The 18,731-nt window shown below is 37.6% G+C and overlaps 1 protein-coding gene across 1 annotated transcript; it reads right to left on the bottom strand.

The window, feature by feature from the left end:
* Positions 1–14,703: 14,703 nt before the first annotated feature.
* On the bottom strand, positions 14,704–15,636 carry LOC119769660 (proteasome inhibitor PI31 subunit-like). Its single transcript, XM_038262944.1, has one exon. It carries the CDS (start codon positions 15,523–15,525, stop codon positions 14,704–14,706), a length of 822 nt encoding a protein of 273 aa, XP_038118872.1. The 5' UTR covers positions 15,526–15,636.
* Positions 15,637–18,731: the final 3,095 nt, after the last annotated feature.

Here is an 18,731-nt window from a genome sequence, read left to right as displayed (position 1 = left end):
AACTATTTTTAAATTTCAGACAAGACCAGACCACATCAAAACCAAGTCATAAAAAAATAAAACACTTCCTCCAACTCTGGCGGTGGCAAACCGATGAAAAAGCGTCGTCTGTCAAAAAATTTCATTCGTACAAATTAATTCGACTGTTAAATTGAAAACAAAAATTTCCCTCCCGCCGAAAAAAAAACAGAGAATTGGCATTGAATGTGCCATCAACAAGAGCGCACACACCTGGTTGCACGCTGGGGAAATAAAAATTCAATATTCCTGGTGTGTTTTTTTTATTCGCTTGTGGTCCACCAAAGGAGCAAAAGACCGCCAAAAAGCTGCCAAAAGCGGGAATCAAAAACAAACCTAGCGAGTGAGGGCACAAAAATTTCGCGGATTCACTTTTTCGCGAAATGTTTGCTGTTTTATGCGCAGCTCTTTCGGTGTGGGATTTGACGGTGGAGTGGTGGATTAGTCTATCTGTAATTAGTTTTAATTTTTGATAAAATTTAAAAAAGGCATGGTTCCCATTATAGCATCTACGTATTAATTAAACAATTATTTGCATTTTTAATTTGGCTGAACTTTATAGATTTTTTTTTGAAAAAGTTAACTTACATTTGTGCTGTAGGCGCCCCCTACAATGGTCAGTTAAATATTCTTAGACAATTTGAATGTTGCCCGGTATAACCAAAAATATAAAAAAGTAAACTTCCACACTGTGCTCCAAGGCTACGCCCATACAGTCCCTTGAGGATTTGGGCGGGATATTGTTGTTGTTTACTAGTGGCAAAAGTGCGGGGAACCAACGTGACTTTTAAAAGTTAACGGACTATTTTTGAATGGTTTAGAGATGGGGGTAGAGGAATTTCATTGGGCCGATGAAATTTGCTAAATAATTAGATTTAAGCCCTTTGAAATGTATTTTAAAAAATCTGAAAATATGTTTTTATTCAAATTTGATTAGTGCGCTGACCACGGGGACGCGTTGTCTTGTTTTTGCATGCTCATTTTCATTTCTTTTGTGTCACTGTTTGTGTGCATGGGGTGATTGGTCATAATAATTGAATAATGCCTTCATAAGTGCAGTGCTTCTGGGGACGCGCAGTCCTGTTTTTTCGCGATAATTTTCGTCGTAAATGATCGAATCGCTATTCCAACTGTCAGTTTTAGTATTGACTCATCAAACTATCGATTTTATGAAGAGTAAAGCGTCATTTATTCACTATTTTTGAAATTTGCTCGCGTTATCTAAATTGTAAAAATATACTGATATGTCCAGCCCATAGCACTTCTGCTCGGCTGGCAAGCGTTCGATAAAAAAAACTTTAAATAATCAATTATCTATCTTTCCGCAGCCGGCTGCTTAAGATTTAAAATGTTCAACCGATAAACAAAATGCTCATGCTCACATCACTGCCACTCGTGAATCCTGACCTCATACCCATCTACTATCCCCCTCAAAACTCATGTGATACTTTGTCGGAGATGCAGTCGATTGGGCGGTCTCTATCACTCAAGTATCGGACTAACATTCCCATCCACTTCCCCGTGACCCTACCACTGGTCGTGGCCGGCGCCGGTATTGATCAGCATGATAGGGGCCTTTGAGAAGTTGCGAAGCGAGGAAAGATAGCTCCCACTGATCTTCCACGGCTCGTGGATGTAACTTCTGGAGGTCCTGGTCAATAACGGAGTAGATCAATTCTCTACCAAAACCGGAAATGGATTTTATTTGTATTTTTTGATTTGGCTCAAACTTTGTGGGGGCCTTCCCTATGACCAAAGAAGCCATTTTGCATCATTAGTTTGTCCATATAAATTTCCATACAAATTTGGCAGCTGTTCATACAAAAATGGTACGTAAATATTCGAAAATCTGTAACTTTTGAAGGAATTTTTTGATCAATTTGGTGTTTTCGGCAAAGTTGTAGGTTTTAGATTTAGAAAAAAATAGGTACACGGAAAAAAAATTTCCCGATTTTATTATTAACTTTTTTTTCACAAAAACTCAAATTCCCAAAATACGTATTTTTTGATTTTCGAGATTTTTTGATATGTTTTAGGGGACAAAAATCCGCAACTTTTGAGCTATAGAGAAACATGGTCAAAAATCTGCCGCCGAGTTATGATTTTTGAAACTGGTGATTTTGGAAAAATCGAAATTTTATACATAAAATTTTTGACCTCATTTTTATGCAAAATTGAATTTGCAATCGAAAATTACTTTACAGATTTTTTGATAAAGGGCCCGTTTTCAAGATATAGCCACCGAAAGTTTGATTTCAGCGAAATATTTGCAGTTTTTAGATTTTTAAAAATAGTGACCATGAGTGACCATCTCTAAAAATATTTTTTTTGAAAAGTTCAGAAAATTTGCTATAAAATTGTCTAAGAGACATCGAAGATTGGATCTCTGGTTGTTGAGATACAGCGGCTTAAAGAAGAAACACGAAAATTGAAGTTTTCTAAGTCTCACCCAAACAGCCCACGATTTTCTAATGACGATATCTCAGCAATTAATGGTTCAATTTTCAATGTTAATACATGAAACATTCGTGAAATTTTCCGATCTCTTCGAAAAAAATATTTTGAAAATTTTTAAATCAAGACTAACATTTCAAATGGGCATAATATTCAATGTTTGGCCCTTTTAAAATGTTAGCCTTGATTTAATTTTTTTCAAAATATTTTTTTCGAAAAGATCGGAAAATTTCACGAATGTTTAATGTATTAACATTGAAAATTGAATCATTAGTTGCTGAGATATCGTCATTAGAAAATGGTGGGCTGTTTGGGTGAGACTTAGAAAAGTTCAATTTTCGTGTTTCTTTTTCTTTAAGCCGCTGTATCTCAACAACCAGAGGTCCAATCTTCGATGTCTCTTAGACAATTTTATAGCAAATTTTCTGAACTTTTCAAAAAAAAATATTTTTAGAAATCGTCACTCATGGTCACTATTTTTAAAAATCGAAAAACTGCAAATATTTCGCTGAAATCAAACTTTCGGTGGCTATATCTTGAAAACGGGGCCCTTTATCAAAAAATCTGTAAAGTAATTTTCGATTGCAAATTCAATTTTGCATAAAAATTAGGTCAAAAATTTTATGTATGAAATTTCGATTTTTCCAAAATCACCAGTTTTTCAAAAATCATAACTCGGCAGCAGATTTTGACCATGTTTCTCTATAGCTCAAAAGTTGCGGATTTTGTCCCCTAAAACATATCAAAAATCTCGAAAATCAAAAATACGTATTTTGGGAATTTGAGTTTTGTGAAAAAGTTACTAAAAAATCGGGAATTTTTTTCCGTGTACCTATTTTTTTCTAAATAGTCCTTAACAATACCTACAACTTTGCCGAAAACACCAAATTGATCAAAAAATTCCTTCAAAAGTTAAAGATTTTCGAATATTTACGTACCATTTTTGTATGCACAGCTGCCAAATTTGTATGGAAATTTATATGGACAAACTAATGATGCAAAATGGCTTCTTTGGTCATAGGGAAGGCCCCCACAAAGTTTGAGCCAAATCAAAAAATACAAAAAATAAAAATGGTCGAAATCGGCCGGTTTTGTAGAGAATTGCTCAGTAGCAACTGCGGGTGGGCACCTATGCTTATGCTAAATATATTTTATTCAAATTTTACAAGAGTTTCACTGTTTATATTAAAATTCAGATCAATTTCTGGATCGATTTAATTTTTTTTAGCCAAATGGGTAACACTTATTTATTTTTGTTGAAAAAAAAAACAAATTATTCTGATTTTTTTATACTTACGAAACGACTTAAGCTCGAAAACGGTTCATTTAATCAAAAAATTACAATAGAAGTTTATGTAGCAAGTTGCAAAAATAAGTTTTTTTTTAACACAAGTCGTACAATCATGTTTTGCAACAAGTTCCAAACTTTTTTTTTGCAATTCCGAAAAACGCCCTTTGAAGGGAATTATTAATCAAATGTCAATTAACGGCTATTACTTCTCAAAAAGTGCTGAAAAGTTCAACTTTTCAGCATTCATTTTAGTGCTTAGAAGTAGAACTTTTCAGCATTTATTTTGAAATGTGTTATTGCGCATTTATCACTTTACTAGAGTCTTGCGCAATTATTTTCATCACAGTATCTTTTTGTCACAGTGATTTTTCCTCATACTTTTAACTTTTCCTCGCGTTACTCTGGCAAGTTGCTTTTGTTTATACATGATGAAAATTATTGCGATGTCATCTGGAAGATTGATGAAAGTCGGAATTTGGTCGGAAAGCAATTTGTTTTGTGGGTGGTATTCTTGTGTGATTCTATTATTTTTGGTACAGTAATGTAGGCTTTTTCGTCGTTCGAGGAAGTCAAGAAAAGAAAGATGTTTTACGACAAAATTGCAAAAAAGGTGATCCAAAATAAATTTTCATATCCAAAGATTATTTTTAGATATTCCAGCATTGAAATAAATTGGTACATTATTGGGCTTTTCCGCACTGTTGTATAAGTGACATTATTTTTGATTTTCTGATATTTTCTCAGTTTAATTAAAAATAGTAAAGCTGCTGTGTAATCGTTAGTTGGCATTTTATGAAGAAAAAAAATCATGTAATTGGAAAAGATTTTGGCTGTTTTGTGCTCAAAACATTTATAATTTTAATCATATTTGGGTTCTGCATCGAAATCGGAAAAAAAGTTGCCCCGATTTGCGTGAGTCTCTTGCCTTAGAGGTAACTTTGGTTTTGGAGTGGTACAATTTCTTGAAATTCTGCTAACAAAAAAAAAAAAAAAAACTCAGCCTAAAATGGTAAATAAGAAATCTGGTGTCAAATGGATTTTGACTAATTTTTTGTTCATTTAATTTTTCTGTATTACGTTTAATTTGACGCCCAATTAGATGGTGTACTAAAAATTTCGGAAAAAAGTTCGAAAAAAATTAATATGAAAGTGGTTTAAGAATCTCTATCATGTTTTGTTACTCAACCTTAAAAAATGTGGGACATGTTGTTATGTTATTACTGTTTAAAAAAATGTTCTGTCCTTTTCAAAAATAAAATAATCCAGAAGTTTTATTTATTAATTCAGAACCAAAACAATCATTTGAAAATTTCGTGATTTTTGTAATTTTGTGTGGCCTCTAGAGTGAATCGAATGTAATTCTAAAAATCACCTTAAACTAGTAAAAAATACATTAATTATTTTTAATGTATTGCACGCAAAGTACCGTCATCTAGGGTGAATTAGAACAGCAGTTTTAGACCAGATCCTGTGCAACAAAATGAATAAATTGATGTCCAAATTTGAATCTTTTAAGTGCTCTAAAACATGCTGTCCCCATTCAGACTGTAGTCCCGGGTCATCCCAGATGACGGTATTGAATGTTTCAGAAATGTCTACTTTTATTTCAAATTACAAATATACCCACAGTTTTCAGATAATCCCACATACCACATTACCATCGAAACTCTCCTCATTCTCTCGTACACCTAGCCAAAACCGCACATTCGGTTCATCCCGAAATGTTGCATCTCAAAAATTGCAGCAAGCAAAAAAAAAATAGGCCCCTTTCTCTGATGTTACTGTTCTGCGTTCGATGCCAGTGCTCTGTTCATTTCTTCGCCGACCATAGCTGTGTGCTCGTCCTTGTGGAAATGCAGCGTTTTTTTTATGTTCCACTGATAGAGCCCCCATTTCGGGTGTTATTTCAGCGAAGGATGCGCTTTCGCGAGGGCTTGGGAGAAGTGAGTTTTTGCATAGTTGAGAGTTTTCAGATTTGATTTTTTTTAGGAGCATAAAATAGCCCAATGCATTCGAAAGTGCGTGTGTGGTATGTTCCTTGGTGGTAAACCAAATTGGTGGGTTTTGTGGTGATCGTAAAACTGCATAAACTGCTGAAATATGTGCGAACTAATGATTGAATTTCGATACGCAGCGTGGACTTTTCTGACACAGTTGCCAAATGACTTAAGGGGTGCTTGAACCAATGTACACACAGAGCCCCAAGTTGACCTCCCATTCAGAAACTGCGCGTAATGTGCTCAATTCAGCAACACCCATGGGCACACTTAAGTATGTTATTGCCACATTCTCCCAAAAAAAGAAACTTATGCTTTTCAACAAAAGTAAACTCCTTTGGAGTAGCATCCACCCAAATAAGTCAACCCCACTGCTGATGCTGCTGCTGTTGCTGTGGTCCGCGGATGAGACAAACAAAAAAACCAAAAATCATAATAGATCATAAACTAAGTTAACACCTTGCGGCATGGATCACTCGTCGGCGTCTTTGCAGTGCTCGTTTTTTCTTCAATTCATCACTCACCAACGTCTAACTGGATGGCTGGACATGACTGCTTCGCCTTGATCCCAGTGGAGATTCAGTTTTTGTGTTGCTTGCCACATTTGCTTAGTCAGCATAATTATGTGTAAGCGTACTTTAACCTGTTATAATATGGTACAAAAAGTGCTTTTATACTTTCAATTGCATTTATTGCCAGGGGGAGATCTTTGGTGGTTAAATGTAAGTTGCTGCTTAGTTAAGTCATCTTTATTTAAATTTTGAACTAATTAAGTGAAAGTACTTGTCTACACTAATTGCAACTTGTTTTAGGAGAGCTGAATTTTGGGTGATTAAATTAAACTACTGGAAATCCCAAACAAGTGCTGGTTACACAACACAGCTCAGGGATGTGAATCATCTTTTTGCTGAGCTAGTCAGCGAGATATTTGAAGTTTATTGTCCATTTTTCAAGGTCGTGAGATAACATTGAACGGGTATATCTGAGGATAAATCGGTTTTTCAGAACAACCCAATCGGCAGAACTGCTCTCTTAGGTCTATAGATCAAGTCTTTAGATTTTTTCCTCATGGATCGGAACTGTCCATTAACTGTTCACTAGATAGATTATCTGTAAGTTCTAGGGCTCTTCTGCCGCAGATCAAAATTTCAGATTTGATACATTTTCAACTCGATGCATTCCCATGCCTGATTGTTTACAGCTGCCAGGCGACCTCTGGGGGCACGATATGAGCGATGAGAATGTACGTCAAACGGTCATAAAAAATCACGACCCTAGCAAAGTGTCCCCTGGAGGTCTGTCTCGGGGCCGCAGGTCAGTCAAACATACCCCGCTGAAGACATTGCCGTGGCTTTATTTCTTGTCATCGTCACCGGCAAAAAGTGCAATTTTTATGATTACTTTTTATCTTACTAAATAAAGACCAACCAAGTTTTATTGGCTAAACACGCGTTGCACACCACACCACCACATGCTGGAATTATGCTAGAAGGTACCGACGACGACGACGGTCGAGGGCAGAACTAATGCCACCACACCCGAGCCACCGAACCAGAGCGGCGAAAGCTAGATAAAAAAAAATGAAACTGAAAGTGGGTAAATAACTGGGTAAGTGGACCAATTTTGCTCAACTTAAACTTGGTGGCAGGTTTTCCAGCACTCTACACTCACCCACCGATGGGTGGGGGTGGCAAATGCAGAAACAAGTTAATGTATGCTCACGGTTTAATGTCGTGGCCACATAAATAAAAAAAAAAACTAACTTTGTGTGTCGCCGGTAATTACATTCATTTTCTTTTTTTCCACTCGGTGCAAGTGTTGGCTAAATGACACTCTGTTATTGCTGTTTAGTGGGCAATTCTGACCCGTTTGGATTGTAACATACACACTTGGCGCTACATTTCTCGTGATGAGCCACTTTGTCAATCTTACTCAATGGGGATTTCTCATCAGCGCACAGAAAATGGCAATGAGCTCCACAGAGCACGAGAGCTCTACGATTTGCCCAATAATTTCGGTTGATTGAAAGAAAAACAAAACTTTTAATGAGCCTTGTTACCAACGAGCTTCTTGATAAATTTTTAATCTAGCTGTTTGCTGCTAACTTAAAAATATCAAATATAATCCAATTTGAAATCCTCATGTCTATCAAAAACGTCATGACAAACTCTGAAGAAGGGAATAAAGTCCACAAATCAATGATGCACTCAATCCTGCGATTCACGTTATACAACTTAATTGAACGACGAAAGCACTCCTGGTGGATGGGGTTGCTAATTTTACAGAACAGGGCATATTAATGTTAGCAATGGTGCAATGAAACACGTTGTTAGCAGATGATAATTAGGTCGAACTGTGCTACCCAAGTTGAGTTCTGAAGTACACAAAAGTGGAATTTAGAATCTTTAGAAAATTTGAACAATTATTGTTATTTGAACTTGGGATTTGGCAGAAAAAACCATGCACCGTTTTTTAAAGCAAAAAGAGAGAAAATTTTTAGAAGTTCGCAATTTTTAAGGGATTTTTTAAATTTATATTGTTTTTTGATAAAAATGTATCCAAGCATATAAAAAAAAATCATTTTGCATGATTAGTTTCACCAGACAAGGCTTTATAATATTTGAAGGGCTGTCTTTACAAAATGGGCATGAGAATAATCGAAAATCTGTATCTTGAGAAGAGATTTTCTGGTGTATATTGTTGGTGTCCATGCCAAAGTTTTAGGTTATGATCAGGACTTTTTTTAGAAAAAATGGTACAAGGATAAATTATATTTTGTATTCAATAATGAATTTTGGATTTAAAAACCCAATTTAATATCACCAGAGGTGAAATAGAGCCTTTCTTAAAAAATGATGAATTGGTCCGATTGGTGCAATTAATTTTTCAGAAACAAAATGATACCAGCCAGTGTAAATTTGACCTAAAGCTTCAAACCTTTTTAGACTAAATCTCGAATGCATTTTTTTTTAATTTTAGAAGTACATTGTGGGTCGCAAGATAATTCTATTTGATTAAGAAAAACTCATTGGATTGACATTATTAGAAAAAAAACAAAGGGTACTCGCAAGCGTAAATGTGCTGACGTTTATGCTTCGACTTGGCGACTTGTCGATCTTTCGAACGAGGAAGAGCCGGGTCTTCGAATTTGATGTTCAGTATATGATTCTGTATAAAACCAAAAAATTTATGGGGTAAAATAGGGTAAAAATAAGACGAAAAACACTAATATGGCTATATCTCTGGAAATACATTCTGGAAAAGCTTCAAAATTTGGGCCCAGTTTATAGCGCATGTTTTCGAGTGGCTTTTTGTTTGAAACTGAATTCTTTTAATTTGATAGTGTTATCTGTAAAATTGTCCAAAAAATACCACTAAAAATGGTTTTGATCACATTTACTGGTCGAAAATTATGAATCGAAAAATAAAATGTTCGTCTCCGACCCCTACGGCAACAAATCTGAAAAATAAAAATTGTGGGTTTTACGAGCGGTTTTCCAATGACGGAAGACACAAATTTTTAAGAGCGGATACAGACATCGCACAAGTATTTCAGAAAAAAGAGCTCTCAAAAATCAGCCTTTGAGTTCCGGGTTTCGGGCCAAAATTCAATCGAAAGTTTTTTTCTGGGACGATTTCCCGCCGGACACGATTTTTTTAAGCTTTCTGAAAAAAGCGTTTTTTCAAAAGCAAATCTTTCTTTTGTAAGAAAGGCAAAAAACTCTTAAATATTGTCAAAGTAAATTTAAAAAATATTTTCCGATTTAAAATCAAATTTGCAGCAAAAAAAAAACACATCTGTTCATGAAGGTTTTCATTTCCAAATTTTTGGATTGTGATGCCCTAAAAAAACGCAACCAAGAAGTGAGTATCTAAGTATTAGGGTGTTTCATCCAAACAAAAAAGTTCTCAGAATCAGGCAAACCGAGGTTCTCCTTGTAGAGGATGCCCATAGGGACTCTCATGCCAAATATCAGCCCATTTGGTTAGGAATTGGCCTGTCCCCAGCGGTTTAAAGTTTACATGTAAATTACTATGGGATTTTTGTGCTTTTCGTTCAATCATTCCTACAGGTCTGGGGACAACATGGATTCACTCGGAATAAAGACAGGTGTGTAGGGGATGGTCCAATAAACAAATTCCAGAAGGAATTAGGTTTGTCCATTCTGTCCCCAAGGTGCGCATTGGATCGACGTCCGGTGTCTCCAGAATCAACGATTCACCCTTCAAATGTACGCATTGTCCTTAGTATGCTATGACGGCTAGCTGAAAATTACGACGTCCCATTTCAGACGTTGAACACGTGGCAGAGCATACACTCAAGTTTTGGCTCAGAAACATTCTTTAAAGTAATAAAATTACAATTATTGATGTTCCTGTAACAATTTGAACTATTCTAAATAATGTAACATGATGATTTTGTAAAAAAAATGCAATCGATGCTTCTCCACGTGTTCAACGTCTGACATGGGGCGTCGCAATTTTCAGCTAGCCGTCATAGCATACTAAGGACAATGCGTACATTTGAAGGGTGAATCGTTGATTCTGGAGACACCGGACGTCGATCCAATGCGCACCTTGGGGACAGAATGGACAAACCTAATTCCTTCTGGAATTTGTTTATTGGACCATCCCCTACACACCTGTCTTTATTCCGAGTGAATCCATGTTGTCCCCAGACCTGTAGGAACGATTGAACGAAAAGCATAAAAATCCCATAGTAATTTACATGTAAACTTTAAACAGTTGGGGACAGGCCAATTCTCAACCAAATGGGCTGATATTTGGCATGAGAGTCCCTATGGGCATCCTCTACAAGGGGAACCTCGGTTTGCCTGATTCTGAGAACTTTTTTGTTTGGATGAAACACCCTACTAAGTATACTTAAACATGATTGAAATTCATTTTTTTGAATGGACGAATAAAACAAATTTGTTTGTTTACTCATTTATCTGATAATTTTTTTTTCATATTTTCCCAAAATTTGGAAGCGATTGGTTGCGTTCACACTTTGTGGATTGCATTTAATGTTTTTTATGTAAATTTATATAGAATAACCTTCTTTTAAATTTTTTAATCTTTTTAATTCTTTTTCCACATAATTTTTCTTATCAACAAACATAACAGCGCATAAATTGAGCAAATTTGCAAAACAAAAAATCAGAAAAAACCGTTTACTTATCTATAGCTCAATTGTTGCCTTTTTTACAACTCCAAAAAATTAAGTGATTGTTATTTCGGGAACTTTACCTTTTGTGAACAAAGGGTAATCCACAATTTATTCAATTCAATTCATAAGAACATATTTTTTTTCGAATTGTCCTTACCTTGATCAAAAAATTCCCTTCTATGAAACTGATTTTTGAATATTTTTGTATGGAGACTCGTTTGAGGTTTACCAATTATGAAAAATACTTTTTCAAATCAAAACAAGCATTCAAAATATGTTGAATCATTTTTTTATTTTCATTTCTTTTTATGTAAAGTTAAATTCTTTACTGATTTCGAAACCCTGATTCATATTTTACGGAAATAAATATGCTAAAAATAAATAACTAATTTTGACAAAAAAATATCGTGTCAATTTCTATTTCTTAAACAATTAAATTTCAAGTGAATATCCTATTTGCCTTCTAAGATTGCTACCGTAGCTTAATAATTTCAAAACTACAATCTGTCACGGAGTTGCAATTTCCCGCAAACGAGCCACCGCTTACCAGTGTTTACCAATCGCCGGCCAAGAAACCGCATTTCACCGTGCTCTCCATTAGCGCGGTTCCACGTGTGCCGGTCCATACCAACGCTCTGGCAGCACTCCATAGCTCGTAAAAGTTAGAAAATAAAAAGAAATAAATATTGCAAAAATCTCTTCACACAATTTTCCCCCCCAAAGTCAGGCGTGCCAGTTCTGAGCTTGTGGTGGTGGGTACATAAAACCGGACTCAAAAATGCAATTGCAGCAGCAGCCAGGTCGGTCGGTGGAGTGCAGTTTATTGCATTCTCGCTGCTGTCTGCGGCCTCGAGAGTGGCCACACGCCAGGGATGATGACGAACGAGGCCACGGTGGTCATGAACGTGGTACGGGCGGCGTGTGCGCCAGAGTGAGAGAGAGAGCGCGCGCGCTTCAAAGTCAAGTCATTAGATTCGGTTAGATAAGAGCATAATTTCATAATTTATCGGCGCAAATTTAGGTTGTATTGGGTGTGTTTTGCAGTGGATTTTCTTTCGGTCAATAAATTGGTCACTGGGCCGGAGGTTGCTGCTGGTGCAGTTCTGGCCGGCAAAACTGGCCTCAAAGCGGCATCAAGTGGTGCAAGTCGATTGAGTTGGTCTAGTGTATGTGTATTTATATCTAATTGTAATTAGGATAAAAGTAGGGGGATTTGGTCGGTGGTAGCCGCTGCTGCTAGAGCCGTTCATGTCTTGCTGTCATGCCAAGGCTACGTGCGAGACTCATTAGAGCTGTATTGCCCCCCTCTTTCAAGACCCCGCCAAGTTTGGCGCGTCGGACTCCACACATGTTTGAAGAAATGGTGGCGAGGCTAAACACGGTCTAACACCGACTGGAAGGAATCTCTGCAGAGTCGCCGCTGCAGGTCAGTCGTTTTGTGGCCATGTACCGAGTCCCCGAGGTGATGGGCGTGTGGAAATATCTTCCATTTTTCATCGTTTAATGACTTTTTTTTTCTTGCAGGCATCATCATCTCTCTCGTTGGTGGTCAACGCCTAAAAGCCTGACTCTTGGGGTCTGGGTTGCCCAATCAACGCACAATTGCGACTTGAACTCCTTTTTGCAATTACCGCGCGCGCTGCGCGTCAATGGGGTGCCTCAGATCAGCTGATGCTGGCCCCGGCCGGCTTAAAATGGTTGACGCGGGTCGTCTTCTTGGAGTTGTGGCATTAGACGATTGTTTGTTGCTGCGTCATCCGAGTCGTTGCCCCAATTACCATATTGATGACCACCAGGTGGATGTTCTTCGTGTGATTTTGAGCAAACACGGGGTGGACAATCGTACTTTGATTGATGAGCAATCAACGAACCAATCCAAACATCTCTAATTGAGATCAACCACCATTTGCGATGAATTGCCATCATTCTGGGAATGGCTGGGAATCACATCCGATACCAGGAGCTGCGGCAGATTTGAATAACATCTACCAATCAAGCTAAACTTTATAGCCCATATAGATTAGCCTAGCCAGCAGGTTCAGCGCTCGGAACTAGCAATCGAGAACTGTGAGATCATGCCTTTAATAGCACTCTAATGTATGCGGCGTACAGTGAAAACATCAATTTGTGATGCAACTTTTTGATGGCCGATCGCGATCTTGATCGCCTAATCTACGCGTCGTCTCTAATTACAGCGTTTCAATCACACACCGGTTTGTTCCGGTCTTTCCTGTCCCCGGGTTGACACAGTTCATTCAGTGTAATCACCCCGATAGAATTCCTGGAACACACACACACAGCAATTATCTGGATCAGGTCCATGAGCTAGAGCTCGGGTTCAAAAACATCAACAGTCAATCTGGAGCAGATGAAAGGCAGTCTTCCGAAATGAAAAATGTCCAAACTTCAAAGGGACCCTCCGGCCAATGGACGACACTTTTGATCACCTCCTTCTCCCCCCTGGTTGGTTAGTAGGTGTATGTAAATATTTTTACAAAATCCACCAACCCATATGCTCCCCAGGGCAGACATTTTTCGTCCAACGCCATTATCGTTTACGGGCCCGTGTGTGTGTCCTCCGAGAGAGAGAGAGGCCTGGGGCGTAAATTCACACTAACTGGAGCGAAAAGTCAGAGACCGCTGGGATAAGCTGTACTGCAGGACGGACTAGGAGCAAGCTAAAAATCTGTTTACACTTTACCATTTTCACGCTCCACATCAAGAACACGCATTCCGGGGGGTTTACGATAAAGGTGGGGGTGGTCAGAAAATAAGTTTTATTAATTTGAACAAATTGTCACAAAAGCATTTAATTGAACAGAACCATTAGGGACAGTTTTGATATAAATTGATTAATAATCTTGTTCAAATCTGTTTGAGAAATTATCACTAGTATTTTGAAATAACTTACTTTTTTGAATTAAAAAAAAAAAACCACTAATCTTGTTGTTGCATTACTTTAACACTTAATTTTAGATAAAAAAAAACTAACTTAATCCACCTATGTGGTTGGAGCCTTCCTCACTTATTACCAACAATGGCTGATATGATGGAATCGTACAAAAATTTCATCTATTTTTAAGATCCGGAATAAAAAAGTACATTAATATCACTTAAGTGGCCATATCTCGAGACAGGGTTGCCAGATCTTTAATGTTTTAGACTCGTTGGAAAGGTCTTTTGATAACCCAACCAACGATGGGTTGGATGGTGGATCTGGACATAGTTTACATACATTTAAGTGAGATCCGGCTTCCAAAAAGTACATAAAAATCACTTAAGTGGATATATCTCGAGACAGGGTTGCCAGATCTTCAATGTATTGGACTCGTTGGAAAGGTCTTTTGATAACCTAACCAACGATGGGTCAGATGGTGAATCCGGACATAGTTTACATACATTTAAGTGAGATCCGGCTTCCAAAAAGTACATAAATATCACTTAAGTCGGGATATCTCGAGACAGGGTTACCAGATCTTCAATGTTTTGAACTCGTTGGAAAGGTTTTTTGATAACCTAACCAACGATGGGTTGGATGGTGGATCCGGACATAGTTAACATACATTTAAGTGAGATCCGGCTTCCAAAAAGTACATCAATATCACTTAAGTGGGCATATCTCGAGACAGGGTTGCCAGATCTTCAATGTTGTGGACTCGTTGGAAAGGTCTTCTGATTTCACAAAGCTTTTCAAAATTAAAAATAGCGAAAGAAATTTCTAGGACTTCCAATCACAAATCCCTTCTTTCAAAGAAAGTACGTCTCGCGTATGTCTACATGAACATATCATCGTATCCTGGCGGTGGCAGATGGTCCGGATCAGGGCCCGGCTGGCGGAATGGCCGTGGATTTTGACCGACCGCGGGTCCGAACGGATCGAACCGTGCTCCTGGTACGATGTCACTGCCACCTGGTCTTCTTAGGTCGGCCAACGGATTGAAGCCGCCCGGGGGCTGAAACAGCATCCCACCGCCACGTCCAAAAGGATCGAGATCGCCGCGTCCGACGTTTCCCACGCCCAAAGGGTCCGACCCGAAACGACCCACCGGAACGCCTCCACCTATGAGAAGTGGATTCGCCGGACGTACGTCGACTCGTTCGACCTTTTCCGGTTCCTTCTTGGTCTGGGTTTCACCGTCTTTCTTGTTGCTTTCAAACACGGGCACCAGCAGCTCCTTACGGACTCGATCTAGTACGGTGGCCACCTCCGGAATCAACTTGGTGATGGATCCTTTCAGCGATTTGACGGTTTCGTCGATTTGGTAGGTCACATTGGACGCACTTAGCGATTTGACTTGAACCAGATTGACAACCATGAGGCCTCCGGTGTCCACTCCGTGCAGAAGATACAGCTGACCATCGTTTACATATCGCAGAGCATAAGATTTAGGGTTGCTGTTCCAACCATCCGGAAGCAGTTCGCTTTGTTCTTCGGAATCGGATAGTGTTTTGTCGTCGCCGATTCCAACGTTGCGAAATGCATTCTTCGTTAGATACCAATGGATGATCGCAACCAAAACGTCCGATTTGGCCTGAACAGCGGCCTCCACCAACTTGTAAATTGACTCGAAGCCATAATAATCGGCACTAGACATGGTGCACAAAGAAATCAGTCTTTTTCACAAGAAACTATTATTTTTTCAGCACAAAGTTACACAAAATTGAATTCTAAACTCCAGCCAACCGCCACAAGAATGATTTTCCAAAATAGAAAATAGAATAGAATTAATTTGTTTTAAATCTTATGAAATTTCCATTCAGTTCGAACCCTGGAGTAGAAGGTTCCTTGGAGTAAAAATAGGATTGGGTGCTCTCCCCATTCAAGCCTTTGGAATACTGGGTCGAGCAGAAACTTGCAATAGAGACCACAAAAGACCCGGGGTCGTGAAAGTGGATGGTTTGTTTTGTTTGCAATTTCCATAAAACAACTGCGAAAGTTGCAAAGCATGTCAATTTCTGGGCCATTTTAAATGATGAACAATATTTTTGGTTTTTAACTAACGTGTTTTTATGAATTTTAACAATTTTTCAGAATGTTTTTACAAAGTGCTATGCAAGCTGAATATATACTGTTTTGGATACTCAAAGCCTCTGAGCCAAATATTAACAGTGATGTTTGCATGGGACAAATGTGAAGAAATTTAGTTTTTGACTTTTTTGCGGCGCTGTTAGAATCGAATGTTCCTAAAAGTGAGATACTTACAGGAAAATTAGCGCTCTGCAACATTGTTCAAAATAAAAAAAGCAGTAAAACTGGATTCTTCAAAATTGTTAGTCAGTAATTTTTTCCTGAAATTATTTTTTTCATCATAATTAGGCTTAAGTAATTTTTAACAAATTTGCTCAAAATAGGCACAGGTGCTCAAAATAACCCAAAAAACAGTTCTCATCCTTCATGAGTTATTGTAATGTTACTCACAGTTTTTTTTTCAAGGTTGTTATATTTCATCAGCTTTCAGATGTTTTCACCTATAAAACTTAATTTCATGATTTAAACATGATTAGAACTGCCCTTACGGCTATAAAAAACAATGTATTTTTTTGTAAAAATACGTTTAGAGCCATTTAAAAACATCAGTTTTTCTAAGTGTCACCTAAATAAACAACTGACGATTCCTAGGAAGCTACTGGTTTAATTTTCAATGTTTGAAAATGAAACTTTTGGGAAATTTTCTGATATTTTTGAAACGAAGCATAACTTTTAAAATGCTTTTCAAATAGGCTTTAATACTTTTTTCATATTTTAGACCAAATTTTAATATTTTAAAATTATTTTTACTATTTGTTTTGTTACTTAAGATTCATGTTTAAACATTAAGCGAAAAAGTTAAAATTTAAGAAAATTCTAAACTAAAATTGGCTAGCTCTCCAAAACGGTGCACTTTATCAAAAAATTGGCAGAGTTCTTTCCAATTGCCAGTTTTAATAGATTTTCAATTTATTTTTATGTTTTCAGGCCACATTATCAATGTTTTTCGATATTCATATCTTTGAAACCAAATTTTGCAACAATTTGATTCAAACGATGGCTTTTTAAGGCCAATTAAACTTATCAAAATATTAGAAAATAAATAAAAAAAACGATTCCGACTTTCTCCAATTGAGAATCTGGTAATATTTTTTGAAGAATAGCTATTTTTATTCTGAATAGTCCTTATTATTATCTACAACTTTGCCAAAGACACTAACATTTTCCGAAATCCTATCTCTAGATACATATTTTCATAAATGTATGTACCCATTTTGTATGCAAGTGCTTCCATTGACCTAGGGAATGTATAGACAAAGTTTTACCCATATCAAAAATTACAAATTTAAATTTCGCGAGATAACAACCTACTCATCTATCTAATTAGCTGTAGATCCGAAAAGTTAAATTTTTCATATTGGTAAACTTCGAATGTAATATTTGTAAGTAATTTATCTCATTTCGCATTTAGTTTCTGTAAATAAATATTTTTGGCATCCCAACTCAAACATCCTTTTATACTTTTTTGCCACCGTCAGTGTGCAAAAGTCGTCACGTTCTCTTGCGGGCCACGACTCCGTACCGAATGCCTGACTCTACTATATGGTGCCCATATTTTTCCCCTTCATGAAATACGCCGAAAAGGCCCCATTCCACTACGTGTTTGTCCAGATCGGATCCCCTCATGTGTGTATTCATCGGACACAAGCGAAACGCCAACCAAATTAATTCTCACTTGACAAATTTTCAGTCCATTCCGATGCAGGGCTGTTCGCGCCTTTTTGCTCGGAGGAAAACCATTTTTCACAGGAAATCTGGTTCCTGCGTGTTGTTTGATCTTGTATTCTAATCGTGTCGTTAGCTTGCCTAATGACTTTTGGAAACATTTAGTCCTCGAAGTACTCACCTTTTGTGATTATGTCGTAAATCACCGACTTTTTAACCATTTTCAAGTGCCTACAATGTGCTCAAACCCTTTTTTTTGCTCTTTGGTCGCCTTTATTAAGTGAGTTCGGAGCAACAATTTTCCATTGTCACAATGATGAAAACTAATTTCATTTATTAATTCACATTCTAAACCCAACAACAGCCCGGGTTATTAAAACGAACACCCTTCGGGGTGGTACCTTCTGGGATGGAAGACCCTTTCACTGCCAGTCGGGGTGACCCGTTTGAGAATAAGAGCAGTACTTTGTTGTACAACGACCCACCGACCGGTAGAAACAACAATTATGACCATAATCGACACCGAGAGGGACTTTCAAGTTGGCTTCCAATCAATATCGGACCCCTTTTCGTTGCCCAAGTGGGAAAAAGGATCATTTACCTGGGGAAAAGAGGCTGTTGCTACTGCTTTGAGTGAGGCGTTTCAGAAACGAAGCCATAATTTTAAAATTTTATGACACTTTGAGATGAATGAAATCGAAGTTTAATTTGTCAAAACATTGTTAGTGAACGTGTTGTAAATGGGCATGTTCCTCGCAGCACGGCTCCTGACGAGGGGGAAAACTATTCACACAACGTCAAAAACGATTCGCTCTGACTTTTCCGTTCGCCGAGTCAACTTGACAATGGAAGAGACAATGAAAAGTTGAAATGAAAACCCTTTTCAAAATTTAAATCGTGCCTCGTAGAAAAATTAATCATTTCTCCATTTCTTGGCTCGCAGGCTAACGACCGTTAAACTTTTCCAAAGTGAATTAAAAGTTGTGCGAACTTTGAATCGATAACGTTGAGCTTACATGAGTTTTCCAGATTGTTGAGGGAGGCAAACAAAAAAAATCGCTAGGAAAACTCTGCCTCGTTTTTCCCATTCCAACACACGCACGCACA

This window comes from Culex quinquefasciatus, chromosome 3 (assembly GCF_015732765.1).
Source record: "Culex quinquefasciatus strain JHB chromosome 3, VPISU_Cqui_1.0_pri_paternal, whole genome shotgun sequence".
Lineage (NCBI taxonomy): Eukaryota > Metazoa > Arthropoda > Insecta > Diptera > Culicidae > Culex > Culex quinquefasciatus.
This window is presented reverse-complemented; position numbering and strand designations above follow the sequence as displayed.